We start from the raw sequence: 16,723 nt of genomic DNA, 5'->3' as shown, positions 1-16,723 counted from the left end.
TTCTTAAAGTAGACACAATTGTCAAAACTACTTCTTTTGAAATCATGAGAAGTCATAAAGGAATCAAACCTCTTGTACCACTTTGTCTTGGTGATTGTTTCAAACCGTAAAGGGACTTTTTCAGCAAGCAAACATAGTCCTCTTTTATGAGACTATAAAACCCTCTGGTTGTTGCATGTAAATATCTTCCTCAAGTTCTCCATGCAAAATGCGCTTTTACATCTAACCGCTCAAGCTCCAAATCATGCATGGCAACAATACCAAGCAAAGCTCAATCGAACTATGCTTAACAACCGGAGAGAACACATCTGTGAAGTCCACTCGAATTTGATCAGTAACCCTTTGCAACAAGCCTTGCTTTATATCCGGGTTCTTCAACTCCAGAGTCCCTTCTTTCTTTTTAAACACCCATTTATAACGAATGACCTTTTTACCTTTAGGAAGTTTTACAAGATCCCATGTTCATTTTTTGTGGAGTGATTCCATCTCCTCTTGCATAGCAAACATCCACTTTTCTCGAGTCTTCACACTAATCGCCACGTAATAATTAAATGGCTCTTGATTCGCATCTATATCTTCACCACATTTAAAGCATAAGCAACTAGATCAACCTCGGCATACTTCTTTGGAGGTTTAATTTCTCTTCTTGTCCTGTTTTTGGCGATAGAGTATTGCGGTGAAGAAGCAACTCTATTCTCAATTTTGTACCGGCTTGAGGAGTTGATTCGTATTAACGATGCTCCACCGCTTTTGGTTTTCTTTATTGGAAGAGTCTTTAAGAGATAAGTTAGGTAGCATAGCAGTTTCATCAAAAACAACATCTCGCTAATCACAACTTTTCTATTTTCAGACACCATAACTTATAGCCTTTTACACCACTTTATAACCAAGAAAACGCATTTAATGGATCTCGGTTCCAATTTTCCATTATCAACATGAGCATACGCAGGACACCCAAAAATCTTTAAATCGTAATAATTAGCGGGATTACGGACCATACCTCTTGTGGAGTCTTTTTCTCAATGGCAACGGATGGAGATCGGTTGATCAAAAACATGCGAGAGAGGTCGCTCGCCCAAAATGACTTGATAAGTTGGCATTTGACAACATACATCGAACCTTCTCCATGATCGTTCATTCATTCGCTCGCAACGCCATTTTGTCATGGAGTATGACGAATCGTCAAGTGTCTCATGATCCCTTCGACTTGCACAATCTATTAAACTCATCGAATGTAACTCTAAGCCATTGTGCATGCGGAGGTATTTTATCTGCTTTTCCGTCTGCTTTTCAATCATAATTTTCAAGACTTAAATGTGGAAAACACATCGCTTTTACGCTTGGAAGAACGCCCAAACTTTTCGGAAAATCATCAATAAAGGTTAGCATATAATTAGCTCCACCTCTCGAAGGCACTCGGGCGGCCCCACGATCGTAATGGATATACTCCAACGTTTCCTTCGTGTTATGGATTCCTCTAGTGAATCGAACTCTCTTTGCTTCCCAAAACACAGGTTTCACAGAAATTCGGTTTGCAAATTCCTTGCCCATTAAGAAGTCCTCTTTGCTTAATTACGCCATGCCATTCTCACTCATATGCCCTAGGCGATATGCCAAAGTTTAGTAATATCATCATCGACAAGGAAGAGGAAGCGACAATTGCATCACCATTAACATGAGAACCTCATAAAACATATAACTTGGCAATCTTTCTTTGCCCTTTCATCACAACAAGGACCCTTTGAAATCTTTAAAACCCCACTTTCACCGTGTATCTGCATCTTTTGAATCAAGAGTACTCAACGAAATTAAATTTCTTTTCAATTACGGACCATGCCGCACGTCACTAAGTGTTCGACAACTCCATCAAACATCTTAACTTTAATTGTTCCAACACCGCGATTTTACATGAAGCATTATTTCCCATCAAAACAACACCTTCAGACATCTTGTTTCATAAGTTGTAAACCAATCCCGATTGGGACTCATGTGGAAGGTGCGACTGAATCAAGTATCCACTCTCGCCACTTTAGAATCATTGATGAAGCAACTAGAAGTTCACCATCGCCGTAGTCTTCTACAACATCGCCTTCACCGAATTTTCCGGTCATTTTCCCTTTGATTCGCAGCCTCCCTTTTAATCTTATTTTGTAGCTTATAGCACTCAGATTAATGTGCCCTTTCTTCTTGCGAAGTTGCAAGTTTTACCTCTGCTTGAAGATTTCGATCTACCCTTAGATTTACCACGAGGATTCCGCTCTGTGTTCTACCACGATCATCATCAACATTCCTGGTCTTGTCTCCCACGAACAATGAGACCCTCTCCCGAGAGTTGGGTTTAACCACAAGATGCTTCATCTTATCATACGAGGTTAAAGAATCATAAACCTCATCAACTGTGAGAGACTCGCGGCTATATAAAATCGTGTCTCTAAAGGTTGAATAAGACGGGCAACGAACAAAGTAGAATCAACCCTAGGTCTTCCTTATCATCTTGAACCTCCATGGCCTCCAAGTTTGAGAGAATTTCTTTAAACACCGTAAGTGTTCGTGTCTGACGCACCTTCCTCCAAACGATGAGCATAAAGACGCCGCTTCATATGCAACTTGCTTGTTAGAGTTTTCGACATACATATTTGTTCTAGCCTCTTCCATAATGCAATGGCGGTTTTCTCTTTCATCACATCCTGCAAAATTTCGTTGGACAAATGCGATGTAATTGTGTTAATGCCTTTCGATCCTTACGCTTCTTCTCTTCATCTGTTAATGTCGAAGGCATCTTATCTATCCCTAGCGGGCATCCTCTAGATCCATCTCGCAAGAACTGCTTGCATCTTAATTTGCCACAACGCAAATCTGGTGTTGCGATCCAACAATAAATTTCATACTTCAAAGACGCCATTACCGTGATCGAGATGAATAACCCTAAGCTCGATACCAATTTGTGAAAAATAAATAGAATAAAATAAATAAAAATAAAGAACACATAAATTTTACGTGAAACCCTTTCGGAAAAAACCACTGGCAGAGGAGAAGAAAATAAAACCTTATTCTAAAATAAAATAAAAGAAGTCTAGTTCTATATGGATTTTACTTTTATTTTATTTTCCATCGTATTTTATTTAAATAAGAATTTGGGTCACTTAATTCTAACAGTTCACAAATTTTTTTTGCTAATAATCCATAAGCTTTCTTTTTAGACTCTTAAGTCCTTATTTCTAGGGAGAGTTCTATAATATGCTGGTACAGTTAGAGGGAAAAACATTTGTCTAACTCCTTCAAAGTGTATAATGGGGAAAATAATATTTGATGAAACCTGAAAAACAATAAAGAAAAAGAAAATACGTCATAATTATTCATATATCAAATATATTATTATTATATATTTATACTGAACCTGTATTCGTGTTATATAAGAAATGTTTAGTAGAGATACTGACCCAAAAGAGTTTAGCCCCATTCCATAAGCGTGTGGGAGAAGGAAACGGAAGTAACAATCGTCCAACACCATATATTGCCAAGGCAAATAAATGAAATGCTAAGCTTAATGGACGAGGGCATAAACCAGAGATCATAGCTGATAGTCCACTTGAAAATACACCTCCAAGTCTCAAATATCCAATGCATGCATGTTGTATATCTTCAATTGTAGGATCAGAAGAGGAACTGAAAACCTTATGTAGGACACTGGCTAGTATATTTATTGTAGATGACATTGGCTGCATGTAATTAAAGTGTAAAATAATATCATTTTCTTCATTGTCATTCACTTTTCAAAATGTATATAAAACATGAAATTGTAATACCTTCCTAAGAGTATAAAAAGATTGGAGATATTTGCAAACAACGGATGCATCGGATAGATCATGCAGAGGTCTTAGAAGATCCCTTAGTAAAACAACATCAGATAGTGCAACAGTCATTTCCCCACCGGTTATGGCGTGTCGCATATTTAATGAATCTCCGATGAGAAGGGCACCGGGAGTCCGGTGTGGAGCATCAGCCATGATTCTGTTCGGCATTATTTTTATGTTATCTTTTTTCTCTATTGCAGATATAAAGGAGTCGTATGTTTCAGGAAATACCTAAAATGTATGAATCATATTGTTAGTATGCAAAATCAATCAAATTACACTAATGAATAGAATAAAAGAAAAATCCAAGTACATTGAGAGCAACCAAAGTTTTCAAGTAATGGGACATTTCACCGTTGGAAAGAGAGGGTAGATTTTGACTAGGAACATCCACCATGCAACGAATTTCAGTGCTACTAATGGGATAAAATACGATAGGTGAAGGATCTGCTAATATGATTGCTCCATAATTTTGATCCGAAAGTTTACAGTTCGTCAAGATAAAACCAACAAAATAAGAGGGGACATCAACCTACAGAAATAATCAAGACCTTTATGTATATTTTCTCAAAAAAATTTAATAGGTCTAATTATTGGCTTTAATCAATCTTCTATGCGATCTTTAACTTAACATAATTTCATCTCTTTATAATATTATTAGTAGGTTCAAATTAATAATATTACTAATATTATTGATGTGACTACGTGAAAATTCTTTCAAAATCAGCTTTGAGGATTTGGTTGACATATAAATTTATTATTAGCTTGACATGGTTGATTGTCTGATCGAAAAATAATAAAAATAAATTTTAAGTCATCACTTTAATGTTGCCAATTTGGACCTAAAAATAAAATTATAAAATAGAAAAATCAAATTATAGGAAAATAACTAAATATATTACATCTGAAATTTCAGTGACTAAAACCAAAATTAACCCAATTTAACAAGATTTCTTAAGCATTTTTTCACCTTTGGATTGCAAAGAGAGCGTCTCAAATTTGAAAAACAGCCATCGCAAACAACGGTGAGAGAAGCGTAAGCTGTCAGTATTTGACCACTCTTATCTTTGTAGTGAACTCCTTTGATAGTCCCATTTTCTTCAAGCAAAGATGTTACTGTCCCTTGTTCTAAACTTACACTACATTATCATATATCACCATAACATGAATGTTAGAATTAAGTGACCCAAATTCTTATTTAAATAAAATACGATGGAAAATAAAATAAAAGTAAAATCCATATAGAACTAGACTTCTTTTATTTTATTTTAGAATAAGGTTTTAAACCTTATTAAACTCCATCTATTTTATATTGATTAGGATAAGGTGTTTCAATCCTACTAGAATATGGCTTTGCAAGCCTATAAATAGACATAGTCTATTCCTCTTGTATTTGAGTAAAAATTTTTCGACATAGTGAATTTTCTTCTCCTCTCTCGTGGTTTTTTTCCAAAGGGTTTCACGTAAAATTTATGTGTTCTTTATTTTTATTTATTTTATTTTATTTTATTTTTCACAAATTGGTATCGAGCTTCCGGTTATTCATCTCGATCACGGTAATGGCGTCTTTGAAGTATGAAATTCATTGTTGGATCGCAACACCGATTTGCGTTGTGGCAAATTAAGATGCAAGCGCTTCTTGCACAAATGGATCTAGAGGATGCCCTGCTAGGATAGATAAGATGCCTTCGACATTAATGATGAAGAGAAGAAGCGTAAGGATCGAAAGGCATTAACACAATTACATCTACATTTGTCCAACGAAATTTTGCAGGATGTGATGAAAGAGAAAACCGCCACGCATTATGGAAGAGGCTAGAACAAATATGTATGTCGAAAACTCTAACAAGCAAGTTGCATATGAAGCGGCGTCTTTATGCTCATCGCTTGGAGGAAGGTGCGTCAGTACACCTAACACTTAATGTTGTTTAAAGAAATTCTCTCAAACTTGGAGGCCATGGAGGTTCAAGATGATAAGGAAGATCTAGGGTTGATTCTACTTTGTTCGTTGCCCGTCCTTATTCAACCTTTAGAGACACGATTTTATATAGCCATGAGTCTCTCACAGTTGATGAGGTTTATGATTCTTTAACCTCGTATGATAAGATGAAGCATCTTGTGGTTAAACCCAACTCTCGGGAGAGGGTCTCATTGTTCGTGGGAGACAAGACCGGAATGTTGATGATAATCGTGGTAGAACACAGAACGGAATCCTCGTGGTAAATCTAAGGGTAGATCGAAATCTTCAAACAGAGGTAAAACTTGCAACTTCGCAAGAAGAAAGGGCATATTAAACTGAAAAGCTATAAGCTACAAAATAAGATTAAAAGGAGGTCATGAATCAAAAGGAAAACAACCGAAAATTCCGGTGAAGTCGATGTTGTAGAAGACTACAGCGATGGTGAACTTCTAGTTGCTTCATCAATGATTCTAAAGTAAGCGAGGAGTGGATACTTGATTCAGTTGCACCTTCCACATGAGTCCCAATCGGGATTGGTTTACAACTTATGAAACAATGATTCAAGGTGTTGTTTTGATGGGAAATAATGCTTCATGTAAAATCGCAGTGTTGGAACAATTAAAGTTAAGATGTTTGATGGAGTTGTCGAACACTTAGTGACGTGCGGCATGTTCCGAATTGAAAAGAAATTTAATTTCGTTGAGTACTCTTGATTCAAAAGGGCAGATACACACAAATGAAAGTGGGGTTTTAAAGATTTCAAAGGGTCCTTGTTGTGATGAAAGGGCAAAGAAAGATTGCCAAGTTATATGTTTTATGTGGTTCTATCATTCTCGGTGATGCAATTGCCGCTTCCTCTTCCTTGTCGATGATGATATTACTAAACTTTGGCATATCGCCTAGGGCATATGAGTGAGAATGGCATGGCGTAATTAAGCAAAAGAGGACTTCTTAATGGGCAAGGAATTTGCAAACCGAATTTCGTGAGCACCGTGTTTTGGGAAGCAAAGAGAGTTCGATTCACTAGAGGAATCCATAACATGAAGGAAACGTTGAGTATATCCATTCGATCCGTGGGGGCCGTCCAGAGTGCCTTCGAGAGGTGGAGCTAATTATATGCTAACCTTTATTGATGATTTTTCCGAAAAGTTTGGGCGTTCTTCCGAAGCGTAAAAGCGATGTGTTTTCCACATTTAAGTCTTGGAAAATTATGATTGAAAAATGACGGAAAATGATAAAATACCTCCGCATGCACAATGGCTTAGAGTTCTGCTCGATGAGTTTAATAGATTGTGCAAGTCGGGGATCATGAGACACTTGACGATTCGTCATACTCCACAAAAAAACGGCGTTGCGAACGAATGAACGAACGATCATAGAGAAGGTTCGATGTATGTTGTCAAATGCCAACTTACGAAGTCATTTTGGGCGTAAGACCTTTCATCGCATGTTTTTGATCAACCGATCTCCATCCGTTGCCATTGAGAAAAAGACTCCACAAGAGGTATGGTCCGTAATCCCGCTAATTATTCGATTTAAAGATTTTTGGGTGTCTGCGTATGCTCATGTTGATAATGGAAAATTGGAACCGAGATCCATTAAATGCGTTTTCTTGGTTATAAAGTCGGTGTAAAAGGCTATAAGTTATGGTGTCCTGAAAATAGAAAAGTTATGATTAGCGAGATGTTGTTTTTGATGAAACCGCTATGCTACCTAACTTATCTCTTAAAGACTCTTCCAATAAAGAAAACCAAAAGCGTGGAGCATCGATTAATACGTAATCAACTCCTCAAGCCAATACAAAATTGAGAATAGAGTTGCTTCTTCACCGCAATACTCTATCGCCAAAAACAGACAAGAAGAGAAATTAAACCTCCAAAGAAGTATGCCGAGGTTGATCTAGTTGCTTATGCTTTAAATGTGGTGAAGATATAGATGCTAATCAAGAGCCATTTAATTATTCGAGGCGATTAGTGTGAAGACTCGTAAAAGTGGATGTTTGCTATGCAAGAGGAGATGGAATCACTCCACAAAAACAGAACATGGGATCTTGTAAAACTTCCTAAAGGTAAAAAGGTCATTCGTTGTAAATGGGTGTTTAAAAATAAAGAAGGGACTCCGGGAGTTGAAGAACCCAGATATAAAGCAAGGCTTGTTGCAAAGGGTTACATCAAATTCGAGAGTGGACTTCACGATGTGTTCTCTCCAGTTGTTAAGCATAGTTCAATTCGAGCTTTGCTTGGTATTGTTGCCATGCATGATTTGGAGCTTGAGCGAGTTAGATGTAAAACCGCATTTTGCATGGAGAACTTGAGGAAGATATTTACATGCAACAACCGGAGGGTTTTATAGTCTCGTAAAAAGAGGACTATGTTTGCTTGTTTGAAAAAGTCCCTTTACGGTTTGAAACAGTCACCAAGACAAGAGTACAAGAGGTTTGATTCCTTTATGACTTCTCATGATTTCAAAAGAAGTAGTTTTGACAGTTGTGTCTACTTTAAGAAAAATAGTGATGGTTCTTTTGTGTATCTACTTCTTTATGTTGATGACATGTTGATAGCGACAAAAGATAAAAGAGAGATAAGAAAGGTTAAAGCCCAACTAAGTGAAGAATTTGAGATGAAAGATTTAGGACCAAAGAAAGAAGATACTTGGTATGGAGATTCTCGAGAGATAGAAAAGCAAGTAAATTGTACCTAAGTCGGAAGGGTACATTGAGAAAGTTCTTTGCGTGTTCAATATGCAGAGTGCTAAGCTCATTAGTACTCCTTTACCAAATTTCATTTCGGACTTTCATCGGCCTTATCTCCTCAATCGATAATGAGATTGAGTACATGTCACATGTTCCATACTCTAGTGCAAGAGGATCTCTCATGTATGCTATGGTTTGTTCACGCCCGATTTATCATATGCGGTCGGTCAGCTTAGCGATACATGGCGAATCCTCGTAAAGAACACCGAAAGCGCTTCAAAGGATTTTAAGATACTTACGAGGCACTACTAATGTTTGCTTACGCTTGGAAGAACTAAAGATGGAGTTATAGGGTATGTTGATGCTGATTTTGCTGGAGACCTTGATAGAAGAAGATCTCTCACGAGTTACGCCTTTACAATCGGAGGTTGTGCAATTAGTTGGAAAGCCACTTTGCAAACTACGATCGCTTTGTCTACCAATCAAGTCGAGTACATGGCGATTATGAGGCTTGTAAAGAAGCTATTTGGTTGAAGGGACTATTTAGTGAACTCAATGAAGACCTTCAAATCAGACAAGATTTTGTGACAATCAGTGCCATCTTTCTTACAAAAGATCAAATGTTTCATGAGAGAACAAAACACATTGATATTCGGTATCATTTTGTTCGTGATATTATTGCTCGTGGTGATATTGTTGTGAGCAAAATTAGCACTCATGAAAATCCTGCAGATATGATGACTAAGTCACTTCCTATAACCAAGTTTGAGCATTGCTTAGACTTGGTTGGTGTTCATTGTTGAAGTTAAACCCTTAAGGGGTTTTTGGAAGAGGTGAAGAACTTGTTTATTGAAAGTTCGCGATGAAGAACTTGTTCATTGAGAATTTGTGTCAAGGTGGAGATTGTTAGAATTAAGTGACCCAAATTCTTATTTAAATAAAATACGATGGAAAATAAAATAAAAGTAAAATCCATATAGAACTAGACTTCTTTTATTTTATTTTAGAATAAGGTTTTAAACCTATTAAACTCCATCTATTTTATATTGATTAGGATAAGGTGTTTCAATCCTACTAGAATATGGCTTTGCAAGCCTATAAATAGACATAGTCTATTCCTCTTGTATTTGAGTAAAAATTTTTCGACATAGTGAATTTTCTTCTCCTCTGCCCGTGGTTTTTTTCCCGAAAGGGTTTCCACGTAAAATTTATGTGTTCTTTATTTTTATTTATTTTATTCTATTTTATTTTTCACAATGAATTTGGGGCTTGTTAAGAAGAAATGGATCGAAAGAATTACCTAGTCATTTAATCTATTAAAATTAATGTTTCGATATTATATATTGAAATTGAAGAAAAATTGAGATGAAAGAGATAAAGTACTTGTGAAGAGATTCAGCTTTCTTCCGCAACCTTCGAACGAATCGATCATTATGAAAGTTTTTTCCTACAACATGGGATTGAAATTTTTCCAGAGGATAAGATATGGGGGCATTCTTTCCATCTTTGTATAGAATATAACCTTGATTTCGTTGAGCATCAATCTCATCTACACAATCTACAATGGTAATATCCAATTTAGAAAATAACTATATAAATAGCATCATAACATCATATCGCATTTGTTGTTTAAGTTGTTTGTTACCCTCAAGCCCTAGCTCAATTAACTTGAGGTAGCCCCCTGGCATTAGACTTTCACCAGCGATTCTATCAAGTGGATTTAAGTCCCTCTCAATTACACGCACCTGACGTCCATCCTATAACATGCAAACAGAGAAGAATGGTCAAGAGTGGATTTATTAATTCTGACCTGAATTTGAGATCATTGATCTTAATCCAAAACTGACACGAAACCCAAAACCAATCGTGAAACTAGATTGCCCCCAAAAAGTTGGTGTTGCAATGATAAATTTTCATTTTGGCTCAAACATTTTTAATGTACTTTATTTGATTAAAATGACTTGGATCGGATCTTTATTTGATTAAAATTTAAAATGACTTAAAAATTTTAAAACCCGAGTTAATATGAACTGATGCAATTTAAAATCAAAGTATATATATATATATATATATATATATATATATATATATATATAGGACCTTTCCAAGAGAATAGGCAAGAGCAGCACCGGCCACACCAGCGCCGACTATGATAATATCCGTAGTCCTAACATCCTCACCGCTTCCATTCTTGTTTATACGGTTTTCCTTGGGAAACTATTGGAACCCACCATTGTTTGAAAAGTCAAATGGGGTGGGCACCGAAAGTAGAAAGTAATATTGGTTGGCAAGTTGGGTTAAAAGTTGGCATGGGATAATTGCAATTTTGGTCCCTAATTGTATAGGGACATTGCAAGTTGATCCTTGAACCTCAACTATAAATAGGCCTAACCATTTCTTACTTTCTTCATCCCATAATTGCCATTCTCTACTTAAGGCATTATTCTCTCTTTCTATTTGTAAATTTCACTTGTAATTTTTGGAGTGAAATATATTTGGTAGTGCCCGAGGACGTAGGCAAAATTTGCTGAACCTCGTTAAAATTCTGGTGTTCTTTATTATTTGTTTTGCATATTTTGTGAATGTGATTGTAGTGATTTATTGTACTATTAAATTACGATAGAGGGATATTCTGGCTAGGAAAGACTTGGTATTTAAGTGATCTTCGTGATCTACCTCTCTTTCCGGAATTGAACTTGGTGTGATTTTTCAGTACAATAATTTTACTCTTTCACACGCTTCCGCGCAACAATTGGTACCAGAGCTAGATTCGTACTTGGGGAATACGACCGTTTATAGTACTATTTACGTATATAGCACTATTCACGTATACAGTACTATTTACGTATACGACACTATTTACTGAATCTGATCTTGCTCACGTGTACATGAGTTGAGATTGAGGAGAAAAATGGCGGCAAGATCGCCATCGACAAGGACTCACTCGTGACAAATGCAAAATTTGAAGTAAAGAAATTTGACGGTACCAATAATTTTGGTATGTGGCAATGTGAGATCCTAGATGTCTTATGTCGCAAGAGCTAGATATAGCCCTTGAAGAAAAACCCGACAAGATGGATGACAAGGAGGGCCAAGATTAATAGACAGTGTGTGGTACAATCCGCCTATGTTTGGCCAAAGAGCGTAAGTACTCTGTCATGAGGGAGACATCGTGAAGAAGTTATGGGATACACTTGGAAGAAAAGTTTCTAACGAAAAGTCTTGAAAATAGGCTTTATATGAAAAAAAACTTTATCGATTCACGATGCACCGGTATGTCGATGAATGACCATGTGAACTCATTCAATAAAATTTTAGCAGACTTGCTAAATTTGGATGAGAAATTTGAAGATGAAGACAAGGCATTATTGTTGTTGAATTCCTTCCGATGAATATGATCATCTTACCACCACATTGCTTCATGGGAAGGACACGATCACATTTGATGCGATCAGAGTCGTTGTATAGATCTGAGACTCGAAAGAAAGATAAAAGAGATCACAGAGATACAACCGCGAAGTCTTAACAATGAGAGGTCGCTCACACAAAGACAAATCTGGTAGAAGGAAAGTCCAAAGGAGACCCGCCAAAGATGAATGTGCCTTTTGCCGTGAAAAAGGGCATTGAAAAAAGAATTGTCCTAAGCTACAAAAGGGCAAGGCTATTTCTAATGCATGTGTAGCGGAGCATGATGAGGAGTCGACTTTAGCTTGGTTGGCATGGCAATGGCATGTCAAGCGGATGAGTGGATTTTGGATTCAGGGATGTACTTACCATATGTGTCCTAATAAGGACTGGTTTTCTAGTCTTAAAGAGCTAGAAGGTGGAATTGTTCTTATGGGCAATGATAGTGCTTGTAAGAAAATGGGAGTGGTAGTCCAATTGAAGAATCACGACGGCTCAATCCAAGTCTTGACAGATGTTCGCTGCACCTAGCCCTGAAGAAAAATCTCATCTCATTAGGGGCCCTAGAATCTAAAGGGCTCACAATCACTTTGAGAAATGGATTACTAAAAGTAGTAGTGGGCAATTGACGGTGATGAAAGGTACAAGAAGAAATAACTTGTACTTTTAAATGGAAGTACGATTATTGGATCAACATCAACAATTTCTACAAAAGATGTAGATTCAGAGGCTACCGATTATGGCATATGCGATTGGGACATCTTTGGTGAAAAAGCTTTGCGACATTGGCGAAGCAAGGCTTGTTGAAAGGTGCAAATTCTTGCAAAATGGAATTACGTGAACATTGTGTTCGGGCAAGCGTAAGAGGGTAAAATTTGGTCCAACAATTCACAATACGAAAGGAATTCGGACTACGTTCACGGTGATGTGTGGGGACCTACCAAAGTAGCTTCTTTGGGAGGTATGCACTATTTTGTTACTTTTGTTGATGATTATTCAAGAAAAGTATGGGTGTATCTAATGAAAAGAAAAGTGAAGTTTTGGATGCATTTCGAAATGGAAGAAGATGGTGGAGACTCGGGTGGTCGAAAGGTCAAACGACTTCGATCGGATAATGGTACCGAGTACAAAACGATCCATTTCTACAAGTATGCCAAGATGAGGGCATTGTGTGACACTTCACTGTTCGGGATACACCACGCCAGAATGGGGTGGCAGAACGCATGAATCGAACTATACCGGAGAAAGTTCGATGTATGTTGTCCAATCTTTGGATTGGACAAAGAATTTTAATTGAGGCGATTACATATGCGTGCCATCTAATTAACCGCTTGCCATCAATTTGCAATAAATGGAAAAACTCCTATGGAGATGTGGATAGTAAATCACTCTCGATTATGATTCTTTACATGTATTTAGTTCCACCGCATATTATCATGTAAAGAATCTAAGTTAGACCCAAGAGCAAAGAAAGCATTATTCTTGGGTATAACTGATGGAGTAAAAGGATACCGTCTCTGGTGTCCTAATACAAGGAAAATTGTTTTCAGTAGAGATGTGACTTTTGATGAATCAACCATGTTGAAGTACAAGGATTCACAAAAGGATGACAAAACTAGTAGTACTTTGCAGCAGGTGGAGCTTGAAAAGGTTAACGATGATCCAGCTAATATTGGAGGGACAAATGATGAAGAGGTTCCTACCCAAGAACCTCTACAGCAACAAGATTCAATTGCATATAGAAGGCCAAGAAGAGAGATTCGTAAGCCTGCTCGCTTTGATGATATAGTGGCCTATGCACTTCCAATTGCAGATGATGATGTTCCTTCTACTTACACAGAAGTAGTAAGTAACCCTGATGGTGTAAAGTGGAAGCAAGCAATGAATGAAGAAATGCAGTCTCTTCATAAAAATAAGACCTGAGAGTTGGTGACACTACCCAAGGGAAAGAAGGCAATTGGATGCAAATGGGTATATGCAAAGAAGGAAGAATTTCCTGATAAAAATGAAATTCGATACAAGGCTAGATTGGTAGCAAAGGGTTACGCTCAGAAAGAAGGAATAGATTACAATGAAGTGTTTTCTCCAGTTGTGAAGCATTCGTCTATTCAGATTTTGCTAGCCTTGGTTGCGCAATATGATCTTGAACTAGTACAGCTTGATGTGAAGACCGCGTTTTTACACGGTGATTTGGAAGAGGAAATTTATATGACTCAGCCAGATGGATTCAAGGTTGCTGGAAAAGAAAATTGGGTTTGCAACCGACAAAGTCGCTTTATGGATTGAAGCAATCTCCGAGGCAATGGTACAAGCGATTTGATCGAGTTCATGAAAGGGCAAAGGTACACAAGAAGTAAATTTGATCATTGCGTGTATTTTCGAAGCTACAAGAAGAAACTTTCATATACTTGCTCTTATATGTTGATGATATGCTAATAGCATCTAAGAGCAAAGTTGAGATTGAAAGATTGAAGACTCAACTCAATCTCGAGTTTGAGATGAAAGATCTAGGAGAAGCTAAAAGATTCTCGGCATGGAAATATGGAGAGATAGAGCTCATAATAGAGTTAGCTTGTCTCGAAGCGATTTGAAAAAGGTACTACAGTTTTTGGCATGAACGAAGCGGACAAAACCTGTAAGTACCCGTTGGCTTCTCATTTCAAGCTTTCGCACAACTATCTCCTTCGACGAATACGGAACGAGAATACATGTTGTAAGTTCCGTATTCTAATGCATGGGTAGCTTGATGTATGCAATGGTGTGTACAAGACCCGACATTTCACGAGCGAGTTAGTATAGTGAGCGGTATATGCATAATCACGAAAAGGACATTGGCAAGTCGTGAAATGGATTCTACGGTATATTCGAAGACCGTGGATGTTGGATTACTTGTTCAAGCGTGATAATACACTTGGTAAAGGTGTTATTGGGTACGTTGATTACGACTATGCGGTGATTTGGACAAGCGAAGATCAACCACGGTTATGTGTTTACACTTGCTGGAGGACCAATAAGTTGGAAGTCTACACTACGCCTACGTTGCATTGTCAACCACAGAAGCCGAGTACATGGTTGTAACAGAGGCTATAAACGAGGCTATTTGGTTACAAGGTATGGCTAAAACCTTGGGGTTGGTTCAGGAGCATATTAACGTGTATTGTGATAGTCAAACTGCTATTCATTTAGCAAAGAATCAAGTCTATCATGCACGTACAAAACATATCGACGTACGATTCCATTTTGTGCGGGAAATTATTGAAGAGGGGAAAATTTGTCTTCAGAAGATCAAGACTGCAGATAATCCCGCAGATATGATGACCAAGGTGGTAACAGCAACCAAGTTCGAACATTGTTTGAACTTGATTAATATCCCGCAAGTTTAACAGTTGAAGAAGGCACTATCAAGTATTGTTGTCAAAAGCGAGAAGAATTGTGTGAAGATAAGATTATCCTAATCAAATCTTCAAGGTGGAGATTATTGGAACCCACCATTGTTTGAAAAGTCAAATGGGGTGGGCACCGAAAGTAGAAAGTAATATTGGTTGGCAAGTTGGGTTAAAAGTTGGCATGGGATAATTGCAATTTTGGTCCCTAATTGTATAGGGACATTGCAAGTTGATCCTTGAACCTCAACTATAAATAGGCCTAACCATTTCTTACTTTCTTCATCCCATAATTGCCATTCTCTACTTAAGGCATTATTCTCTCTCTATTTGTAAATTTCACTTGTAATTTTTGGAGTGAAATATATTTGGTAGTGCCCGAGGACGTAGGCAAAATTTCTTGAACCTCGTTAAAATTCGTGTTATTTATTATTTGTTTTGCATATTTTGTGAATGTGATTGTAGTGATTTATTGTGCTATTAAATTACGATAGAGGGATATTCTGGCTAGGAAAGACTTGGTATTTAAGTGATCTTCGTGATCTACCTCTCTTTCCTGGGAATTGAACTTGGTGTGATTTTTCAGTACAATAATTTTACTCTTTCACACGCTTCCGCGCAACAGAAACTCCATCGAAGCTCTTCTTTTAAGCTTGCCTAGTCCCCGAAATCTCACTAAAGAATTGTAGTACAAGAAAACAAACCCCAAAAGAGAGGCTATAACAACTGCAACTCCAACTGTATACTGCTCAACCATTGATTTAGGAACCATGTATGGAATGAATAATCAAGACGAACAGCATTTATAGAAGAAAGGCGAGCGGTGAATGATGAGTGAAGCTATTGTTTATGTACTTGACGTCTTTAATTCCGTAAAGTTTGATGTAAAGAAGCAATAATTTATAATTTTGTCCCACGTGTCTACGTTAGTTGCCATTGAAATTGAATGACAAATGGCTTATCACTTTGGATCATGCCAATTGCATCACATGTACAGTCGAGGCTTCTACCTTTTTTTTATCGAAAATGATTAATTGAAGTCGTACTCAAATGGATTTCTTTTCATCAATTTAATAGTTTTCTAAGATATAAAATGGTAAATGCAATGTAACGTCATGGATGTTTAAAGCAATTGGATTAAATTAAATTTGTATTTATTAGCTGATTAAGTTTTAGCTTGATTGGTATTGGTATTAGTATTGTTTCCAGGGAGGAAATGGGTTCCAGTGCGCTGAAGCACATCATCTTTCTATTTAAGGGTTGAGGAGGGGCTATGCCTAGTTTTAGACATTATATTAAAAAGAGCAAATTATTCATGTAATACGTACAAAATTATTTAAAATTTGATTTACGTGTTTCAATTATGTTTTATGAAAAATTCAAACTAGAAATAATTATAATTATTAGATAAGAAGTTTTATATAAACAA

General features: G+C 37.1%; 1 protein-coding gene across 1 annotated transcript; it reads right to left on the bottom strand.

Annotated features, from left to right (window-relative positions):
* Positions 1–3,196: 3,196 nt before the first annotated feature.
* Positions 3,197–16,051, bottom strand: LOC108458975 (squalene monooxygenase SE2-like). Its single transcript, XM_053026819.1, has 9 exons — positions 15,971–16,051; positions 10,607–10,723; positions 10,152–10,263; positions 9,890–10,064; positions 4,825–4,993; positions 4,168–4,386; positions 3,807–4,085; positions 3,441–3,719; positions 3,197–3,316 (listed from the first exon to the last, which is right to left on the bottom strand). The coding sequence occupies exons 1-9, from the start codon at positions 16,049–16,051 to the stop codon at positions 3,197–3,199; spliced, it is 1,551 nt and encodes a 516-aa protein (XP_052882779.1).
* Positions 16,052–16,723: the final 672 nt, after the last annotated feature.

Source organism: Gossypium arboreum, chromosome 4, assembly GCF_025698485.1.
Source record: "Gossypium arboreum isolate Shixiya-1 chromosome 4, ASM2569848v2, whole genome shotgun sequence".
Taxonomy (NCBI): domain Eukaryota; kingdom Viridiplantae; phylum Streptophyta; class Magnoliopsida; order Malvales; family Malvaceae; genus Gossypium; species Gossypium arboreum.
Note: the sequence above shows the minus strand (reverse complement) of the source record. Positions and strands in the feature narration are given on the sequence as shown.

Excerpts from the sequence above, each read along its gene's own strand:
- LOC108458975 (XM_053026819.1), bottom strand. The coding sequence starts at position 16,051 with ATGGTTGAGCAGTATACAGTTGGAGTTGCAGTTGTTATAGCCTCTCTT. Across the intron at positions 10,065-10,151 it reads AATTGAGCTAGGGCTTGAGG|ATTGTGTAGATGAGATTGAT; the intron begins GTAACAAACAAC and ends TTACCATTGTAG. Across the intron at positions 4,086-4,167 it reads AAACTTTGGTTGCTCTCAAT|GTATTTCCTGAAACATACGA; the intron begins GTACTTGGATTT and ends CATACATTTTAG.